The sequence below is a fragment of the Antedon bifida genome, chromosome 8 (genome assembly GCF_963402885.1).
Source record: "Antedon bifida chromosome 8, ecAntBifi1.1, whole genome shotgun sequence".
Lineage (NCBI taxonomy): Eukaryota > Metazoa > Echinodermata > Crinoidea > Comatulida > Antedonidae > Antedon > Antedon bifida.
The window spans coordinates 18,245,510-18,255,902 of record NC_136233.1 but is presented as its reverse complement, the minus strand read 5'-3'; the positions used below and the strand labels follow the sequence as shown (position 1 = coordinate 18,255,902).

Sequence of the window (10,393 nt, the reverse complement as noted above, 5' to 3'; positions counted from 1 at the left end):
TATAAATATTTTAAATATCTGTGCCAAAACAAAATTGTAAAAGGAAACAATTCTGAAATAGAATGCATTGTTCTTTTGAAATCACCTATAATAGTTAATTACTTCATATGAACCACACATTTGTTTGCTTCATGGAAAATAAAATTATGTCACTTTATAGCTTGAATATCCTGAATAAAGTACTGTTCAGTATTTTTAGTCGTGTGGACGCGACTCAATAGTTCACTATGTCGGTCGGTCTGTCTGTCGGTCCGGTATCACTATGCGTTTTATTACTTTTCTGTACTTTTTGAACTGTTTTGATGTACAGACAAGTTTTAAAGTACATTACTTTTGAAAGTTCATTTTTTTCTGAGAGCACGCGACTTATGGCTGTTGGCCTTGTTTTTTTTCAAAATTGCTTAAAATGAATACATGGTCAAACATTTATTTACGGACATAATAGAAAAATATGTTAAAGAAGATTTTCCAAAGTATTGTAGTCAAGGCCTAATTAGCAGCTAATTTCTATTGAGGTCCAAAAATTCAATTCAATTTCAATTTCATCAACATTTTTATTCCATAATCAAAATAAAAACATATAAATACAATACAAATAATAAGATAATGGATGGGATACAAAATAAGCACAAGTGCTTTAAGCATGTAACCCTAACAAAAAAGATCAAACATTAGTACAAACAAAAAAGAACAAACCAAAATAACATAATGCGATTTACATAAATATTTCTATTGTTATAATATTGCTTTAATCTCTGTTTAAACAAACTTAAAGTGGGGGATTGTTTTATATAATCTGTTAAATTATTCCAAATATGTGTTCCTTGGTAGGAAATACATTGCTGTCCGACTTTGGTGCGTTTTAGTTTTAGTAAACAAATATAGCTTTCACTATGTTTTGAATTGATTTTATTTTACTTTTTAATATTTGAAATAAAGAATGGTCAGCATTTTTATTACGCAATTGGAAAACTTTTACATATATTTTAATTGAAAACATAAGGCACCTGTGGAATCTCGGAAATAGCACTTACACATTAAATGCTTTAGTTTATTTTTAGCACTTACTCGGTAGAGCATTTGTGCAGTAAGTCATCGTTTTGAATAAAACGCAATAAAAAATGTTGTTAATTGTTGGCCTGTTTCCAAAAAGAATGAAACATTTCCGCTTTCAATTGGAGAATACAAAATATGACATTTTCAACTTCTCTATCACTAATTCTGTGTGGAAAATTAATTTACAGTTTATTTATAGATTTAAAAATATACATCGTCCACCATATTATAAGATTAGAAAGTATAGGTTCTGGATTCGGGAACAAAAGAGGTATTACTCTTAGTGAAAAATTTCATCGGGGGAAGGAGAAATTAATTTGGTCATTATATACAACAGGCATAAAGAAATTGCCAGGTGATAAACTGGAAATTAATTATTGAGGAAGTGAGAATGAGAAAGTCACTCTTAATTTAAACCCGAAATCTTCTGCTTTTTATGCAGGCATTCTAAACATTAGGGCCACTCTCAATTCAATTCAATTCAACGTAAACATTTATTTTCTTTCTTTCATCTTTCATAAACAATTACAAAATATAAATTAATAAGGTACTTAAACAAGGTAGGTAGTATTGAATTTGAAATATATAAATAAAACAAAAACCCATTTACTACTTCCCAAGATACTACAAAAGATGAAAATCTAGTGGAAAGACTGATGTGCAGGTTAAAGAGTAAACAAATCTAGTTCAAGTTCAAACTATCACATATCTGTATGCAGCCTACTGTAAAATAAAAACACAAGTCACTGGTCCTGTTTTACCTATAAACTTTGATGGGTTATGTTGCAGATATTAAAATGAAATATCAAACTTATATAATGAGGTGAATGCATTTAAAAATTATTGTTGTCTGTTGTTGCTAAAGTATTTCCTGTCTCCATTTGTGACTCAAATTTACTTTTATAGAAAACCTGATACTGAAATTGTTCATATGGCAAATTGAACTATTAAAAATGTGGTGGTGATTAGCAAGTTTTAAAAATTAATTTTTCCTGTAACTTGATTCAATTTGTCACAGGATTAATTTCAGATAATTTTATATATTTGTTTAAATATAAAGAAACTGATAACTACCAAACGATCCTTCTAGAACAAGTAATAAGAAAGATACATATACCTTTAAAACCAATTCTCAGTATAATTCTGGTAATTTTGATACCTTATGTTTATGGGTATGTGCATTAGCAAACAAATAGATACCGGAAAACCATTCAAACTCTCTCTCTTTTATAGTATTAATAAAGATAACAAAGGTAGGCCAATGCAGATTCGACCAAGACGAATCTTCTGCTCGATATCCGGTGTAGCTGAGTATACCATTGGTTCTTTAATGGTTTGTCTTGTTTGTTTGGATAGCTCCAAACATGGTAAGATGAGACAGCACTAGTTATTGATTGTATTGTACACTCTTGTAACGTTTTACCAAAATAATGCCAATTCATAATACTTTACATGGGCTTGCAAAACCAGACCAGCACTCACATACATTTATGTCCTACAGACGGATACCGGTATGCAGAGAGAAGAACTGTTTGTCTGAATGGCAGATATGAAATTATGGATGAGTCTAGTCATATAACTATGACTTAATAATACTTTAATGTTGGTAAACTAACAATAATAAAACTAACCTCTGGGTTCTAATGCAGTTGGTGATGGCAATGTATTCTGTCTTGCTGCCTGAGGGAGCCCTTCGGTACTTATCTCCTCATAGTGTTGCTGTAATGATATCCCAGTTGCGGGAAGTGTACTTGACTGTTGTGGAACAGTGATAATAACATCTGAAGGTGAAATCTAAAAAATAAAAAAATTATACCATTGAAATATTTAATAGTAATAACAGTTTGTCTATTTTCTGAATTGCATTTTAAATATTAGCAAGTTAAATAGTTTTACAAATCTAATAACATTAAGTAAAGAAAAATTTTAATTCTGAATCAATAACATTAATATCTTTTTAAATATAAAAAAACCATAAAACTAAACTAATACTATAAGAGATGGTATCCATTAATAGTACTCAAGTTGGCAGAAATCAAACAACAAGAACTTCAATCAGGAAGAGCCTTATGTAGTTTCACTGTATTGGCAAGTAGGATTTGAACCAAAGACCTGGGATTTGTAAGCAAGTAGTATGTCAATCACTAGGACACACTGCCACTAATATGAATAGGATCCAAAAAGGAAGTTTGTATACTGCAGCTGCAAAATAGCATATCAAGATCCTTACTATCATTGAATGTCAACTTCAGCATGTTTTTTTGTTTGATACAGTATATACTGTACAATACATTCCAAGCCGTATATGGTTATTAATTATTCTTAAAGATTAAATAATATTGTGTAAAACTTTAAAATAGGTGATAATTGGGAAATACCCATCTATTAATAGACTTTATTCAAAATGAAACTTATTTTTTATTTTATACGCATCCAACAGCGAATTTGCCAATTACAGGATGGATAAACTATTTTATAATTTATTTTGTTTAAAGTCTCATTAATGAGTGGAGTTAAAAGAGGCGTAAAGTTATAAGCCTGGCACTAGGTCGGGATTGAACACTGGAACTTGGGATTGGAAGGCAAGCTACAGCTCCACTATAGTATAAAGTTAAAATGTAAGCTAGAGTGAGATTACAACCTCAACTATTGCTAAATACTTTTTAAAAATTGGAGCACACCGTATACAGAAATCCCACTCATTCCAATTACAGAAGTTCAGAATCAGAGCATGACCAAGCAAAACAGTTTTTTTAAGTTTATGAATAATCCAGATGACTATAATGAATATACATTAAAAGTTGGATTGACTAATCAAATTACAAGTAGTACATAAGAAACACAATATTCTTAATATCAATAGGAACATATCCAGACCCCTAATATCCTATAAAGTCGGTGTATACTCAGGTCAGAAAATTAACTACAAATTAATAATGACTCTAGTGACTAGAAAAAAGTTAAATAATTCTTCCTGAATGGTCACATATTCAGATCTCATTAATATTTGATTAAGTCAGTGACATGGGTCAGAAAACTAAGACAACAAGAGAGGCCTCATACTCAATGAATAAGTTGATAACACTAAAATCTCAAGAATAAATGTAATATTTTGTCTGTTTCAATTTGTAATTAACTGCCATCTCCATACAATCACAATGTCTTAAATTTTTATTTATTTCAAAAGCATCCAAGAGCGAGCAACTCACGAATTACAGGATGGATAAACTATTGACTTAGGGAGTGGAGTAAAAAGAGTCATAAGTTACAACCCTAAACTCTGTAGGTCACGATTGAACAAAGGACCTTGCGATCGGAAGGCTAGCATGCTGACCAGCAAGCTACAGCTCCGCTAAGATAAATAATGAAACATCCATCCATCTTTAACTATGATTCAAAAGACTTTTTGTTCTCTCAAAAAATATTCTACATGTTTTTAGATTCCCACATTTCGCTTCATAAATTTACCTTTTAAACTTAATTGTTTCTTTTAATTGTTTGCCAATTAATAACTCCACCCCTGTTGATCTTTATCAAGTTTTCATGCTCACATATTCTACATTTAAGCTTTTAGATTCACACCACTTTCTTCAGAAATTTATTTTATGTGTTGTTGTTCAATTGTTTAACTCCTCACCTGATCCTTTTCAATTTTTCATGGCACTGTAGGCCTACCATTCACATACTATATCACACTATTTTCAAACAATTAAAAAATAAACAAAATTTGGCTTTGAAAACTTTTAAAAGTGACATTTAAATCATCATTCAGTGTCATGATTTGGTAACAATTGTTCAAAAACAATCCAAATTATAAGCCAATAACGAAATTGAATCTTGTGAGCAGATTTGAGGATTATAAATAGGAGGTGGTTTAAAACAGAAAGTATGTCTACTCTTTTTTATTCAAATGTAAAAAAATCCAGGTCAACAAGATACTCATACAAAAATTAAATAAATAAATTTTTTTTAAATAAAAAACAGATACATTTGTAGAACATCCATGATAAAACAGTTTTCCCAAATGCACGGTGACTATCATTTAAAATTATACTTTTAAAAACAAAATACTTGAAAGTGAATTTAACTAACAACAAAAAAGGTTGAATGTCTAGGACATATCCTTTCTATCCAATTCCACTGTTGGTTTATACTTGTGTCAAAAAAATATAAAACTAACTACTAAAATACAGGTGTCTCATCACTTTATACAATATATAAAGCAAAAAAAAATTATTTTCACCAGTGTATCATCCAAAAACAGCACACAAGAAAAATATAAAATGATATAAAGTATTGTTTCTAAATCATTATATCTGTGAAATTGACAATTCAAATTAACTTTTAACGAAATGACTGCAAAATATGCGGAGATAAAAAATGATCAATGTGAGATTGATGCAACATTGTGCATTAATTCATATTAATTAATTTGAAATATATGCATCTACACCATTTTAAAACCTACAAAACTGTACTCACACCACACTCACCCTATAAGAAATACTATTGCTTCTCCTATTGTTGATGTGTATACGTCCAAATACAGCTTTATAAGCGAGTTGAATTTTTCTGCGAGCATTGAATAACACTTTCTGCCTCCAATTGGTTGGCTCAGACGAAGGTTCTCTCGAAAAGAAATGTGCAAATTTCATTTTGTATTCTATCCTATAATAAAGCTGTCTTTACTGGAATGTTTAAATACTATTATTTGAATTTTACATTAAAATGTTTGAATTTGCTCACAGTTTATACCGACCGACCAGCGGTTGTGTGAGAGTCACGCTTAAATGACTCAATTTGAGGCTGCTTGGTTGCAACGGCTTGACACACTTTGAATTCTAAGCCAACGTTAATGAGGACCTTCCTTTTCTCCTATCAGCAAACAACAGCTTTCAGACCAAGTGATTGGTTATTTTTATGATGATAGTTTACTCTGATTGGCTTTGAGTCATGAGTTGTAATATAAATTATGACATAATTTTGATACCAAGATCAACTAACTGTTTAGAAATCGTATAAAATCAATTGTTTTTTTTTTAATTCGGAAACTCAAAGAGTTTTTGTAAAAATATTCCAAATAAAGCGTACATTTAGAACAATGCTTGTACACTATGTCGAGGGTTTCGTAAGACATTTTAAAAGAGAAATTTGATTACTTTTTAAAATAATAATTCATCATTATTTATTGATTAATAATATTGAACTAAAAGCAAATTTATTTTATCTTGAATAATTATGATTCTAAACTTCATTACAATTTGATTAAATAAGTCACCTAACTAAACCAATATGCTATTTTATAAAATTGCATTGAAATATGAAACAGTAGCAATGGCTGAATTATGAATTACATTTTAAAAATTGACATTAAATTATTTACAATTATGGAATAAAAAAGAAAAATTCCACAAAAAGGTGATTCCAATTATTACTTTGATTACTGGCTAATTGGTAATTGACTTATACTATGTGTCTAAGTTACAGATTTTATAGTAAAATAAACCATGAATCACCAGGATAGAGAAGAGTAATTATTAAATGGCAGAGTGTTGAAAGAAGACTTCCTAGTCAGAGCAACTGGTTCTACAGTCAATTTCCACAAAACTGTATCATGCCTTGGGATGGCCCTAAGTATCAGGCTTTTTTTGGACAGTATGGCTTTTTGAATGAATTTACTGTACAATAGTAGCAATGGTTCTTGGACCTTAGTAGACCTTAACAAAAGTTGGAGTTAGAATTTAAAGGGAGTTTTGTAATAGGAAAGGTTCTGGGACTTTTTAGTCCTTAAAAAAGTTGGAGTTTGGAAGAAGTTTGTTGAGAGCGTTTCCAATTTTCTTCCTACTCATGATTTCTAAGTAAATCACAACCGTAAAACACAAAACCTACCGATAACACCGGCAGATAGATCCCTACTCTTTTTTAAGGTGTATACAATTATTTAAATTTACAGTAGATGAACATGAACATTTTTACATGAGGATGAGGCAATGATTGTAAAGGCGTCTTGCTTAAAGGATACAATCAGTATGGCAATCATGTCTCTCACATGAGAGTTCAATCATTTACCTTTAAGCCCCATCACTCAATAAGAAACTTTAATATATGCATATTACCTACCTTATACCAAAACATAGTGCTATATAATTTTATCCTTCTCTCCCATGCAAAAAAATGACTATTTCTCATTGGGCGTGTCAACCATTTAATTGAAAAACACATAATGGCAGATTTCAATAGAAAATCCTGATTAAATGTATGCTTGTACAACAAACGTTTAAATAACTGATAAATATTTATGCGGTTTGATTTTGTGATTTCCACGTTCCAACATTTCGTAACAATTATTAATTACAAACGCCCAATCAAATTCAGTATAGGGCACTACAGTATAGTGCTGTCAAATGTATATATAGAATACAACAAATGGCATAATCATTGTAATTATATTATTACAATTAAACTATTTACCATGACCTTAACACTAAATACATGATAATTAAATTAATTCTTGGCACTGGAGTGTTTAAAAATCAGACATAAAAACAGCAAACTTAACTAGGCTTTTCTTGAACAGGGAGGGAAAAGTATTAAGGGGAGTATCATATTTAAAGAAAAAAGGTCCCTCTCATAGTATTGAAGTATCTGTGATTTAAATTTAAACAGAAAAACACAAATATCTAACACTTTTGGACTGTATGTGAACACAGATATTTGAAACAGACATACAGTAAAGCTAGCTTAAAACTGATTGAGGAATAACATTAAAATAGTTGGTGAGAAGATAGTGAGTGAGTAGCATAATCAACATAAAAAAAACATTATCATCATCTCCACAATGCACAAGGGTGGAAGTAAAGAATTAAAACCTCTACAGGTAATTGAAGGACTCCGGGCAATGCCCATGTGTACACTTTAAAACAGAAACCATTGGCTAATTATGAGTCACTGATGTAAGAGAAAGTTAGTGTTTGAATACTGTGATTTTAATTCTTGTATATTGTACAATTATTACTCATGTCTATTTATGGTATATAAAAACCATATATTAATAAAATAGCAACAGCAAAATTGATATCATAGTTGATGTCGAAAAAATGTTTAATGTACTGTAAATGTGTACATTAAGAAATGAAACTTTTGTCTTCTGGGTAAACTTTCCTGTAAGTTTGGACATGAAGATAGGATGACCTTCTTGTTTTCCTTTAAACATTAGGCTTATACCCCTTTCACATCTGGTGTGAAGAGATGTTCCAAATTGTTTCTGCGCATGTGAACTTGTCCTGACAATCCTGACTGTGACAATCTCATTACATGCATAATACACATTTATTCTATATAAACTATCACTCAATATAAAAGTAATTTCTATAAAAATTAGTGGAAAGTCGGTCTTTAACTTGGGCAACCAAAAGTACTAGTAACTTTACAACCAACACATTAAGATTAAGAATTCATTTTTCAATGACACTGAATTCTCCAAACATGTCTTTTTTTATTAGGGCCATGTATAAAATAATGTATCCATGGTAAGACCCACTCTACTGTTTATCAGGACTGCAGCTAATCTCCAGATCTGTAGACAACTATTACTAATGAAGTCAACTCACAAAAGAACATGCTAACATCAAGAAAGTAAAAGGAACTTTGAAAATCTAACAGAAAAAATTCAAAACACAATACACTAAATAAAAATGGTGATAACAGTATATAGCCTTGAATAGTTTTTTTTATAAACAAAAATTAGGAAGTTGATTGACAGGCAAAAAGTCTGTAACATGGTTCTGTCATTTCCTATTAATTTCAATGAGTAAATGTGCGTCTTGAAGGTTTTCCCAATAGTTTTTTTTTGTTTTGGAAAAAGGGGGTTTAAGGAAAAAATAACAAAATTTAGGACTGGTACTACTGTATGCTAATCTCAGATATTATCACATCTCATTATCTGTCGTGTCAAAATAAAGTACATTCATACTATATATATACTGAGTGACTAAAGTGATATTATTCCAAATGCAGGTTAATCTGTTATTGTATAATTTAGTTAACATTTGCTCCATCAATAATAAACTTTAATGATACAATAAATGACCTTAAAATAGTATACCAAAGTTTATCTGTTTAAATGGCACAGGATGTACTAATTATAACGTTCTACTAGGTTGCTTTCAAAATCTATCATTTCCCTACTTTTTCACTTTTTCCTGTACAACCGATCATATAGAAAACATTTGAACTATTTCCAAAGATGCAACTGCCATAATGACTCTAAAACATCCAAGTTTATTAGTATTTATTATCATTTTGTAATAATCATGACTCCAGATTTTAAAAATAAACATCAATTTCCTTGAGTCAGTAATGACAGAGTTAAGGTGGAGCTTAAAGAATTATTTGGAGGCACAGGAAGGTACTTACTGTACAAATACAATATATAAAGTCGATATAAAATAAAAAACGCAGCTGCCTTGAGTCTTTAATATTAAGGAATTAATTAAAGAACAAAGAAAAAAATAAATGTACATGGTATACGGTTCTAGGTAACACAGTACGCTCCCGAAGACTTTTGTTTAAGATGCTGATGTATAATCCTCTACATCAGCATCTTAAACATATAGTATATCTTTGAAACAAAACATGATGTTTTGAAATGTTATGCATACATGTATTTGAATAGTCACCTTCAAGAAAAATAGTAAATTAATGTTCTCATAGTTATCCTTGACAATTTGCCTAGTAATAGAAAGAGTAATAACACTTACAACTCTTGAAATTCTATTTGCCATCGGTGGTAGAGCAGGAGGTCGAACTTCAGAGGTTGGTGATATTACAGACTCTACCTGCTCATAAAGCTGATCAAAGTCTGCAGAGCTTTCTTCATCGACTGATGAGTAAACTGAAGGATTTTGTTGTCTCTCACGTTCTTTTCGTTCTCTTATGCTTTCCAAACTTTCTCTAGCACTAACCTGAAAATTTTGTCAAGATAAAAATAAATATTTAGAAAAGATTTTATTTTTTTGGTTTTGTTAAACTTTTTGATATGGACTGCTTAGATTGCTAGGGTTATATTTTTAAAGAAAATTGCATGCTTATTTTTTTTCCCATTCCCAACTCAATGCTTTTGATTTTGAAACAATTTAATTATTATTGTCTTAATTACCATGTGTCTTGTAATTTTTAATCTATATTTTCAAAAATGATATCTCAAAATCAATACTGATTTAGGGGATTAAAAAGCTTTCAATAATAGTTTTAATATCCTTAGAGATTAAACAATGGTGGCAGCACACAGGAAAGAAAATACAATCAAACATTTAAACTGAATTTTACAGAACTGATA

At 30.2% G+C, this 10,393-nt stretch overlaps 1 protein-coding gene across 1 annotated transcript in view; it reads right to left on the bottom strand.

The window, feature by feature from the left end:
* LOC144850304 (uncharacterized) overlaps positions 1-10,393 on the bottom strand; it is a 32,773-nt gene that overhangs the window by 5,378 nt on the left and 17,002 nt on the right. Inside the window, exons 7-8 of the mRNA XM_078707554.1 lie at positions 9,816-10,019; positions 2,688-2,850 (exon numbers count right to left, since the gene is read on the bottom strand). Of these exons, the coding sequence (XP_078563680.1) occupies positions 2,688-2,850; positions 9,816-10,019 (367 nt within the window). The remainder of the gene's footprint in view (positions 1-2,687; positions 2,851-9,815; positions 10,020-10,393) is intronic.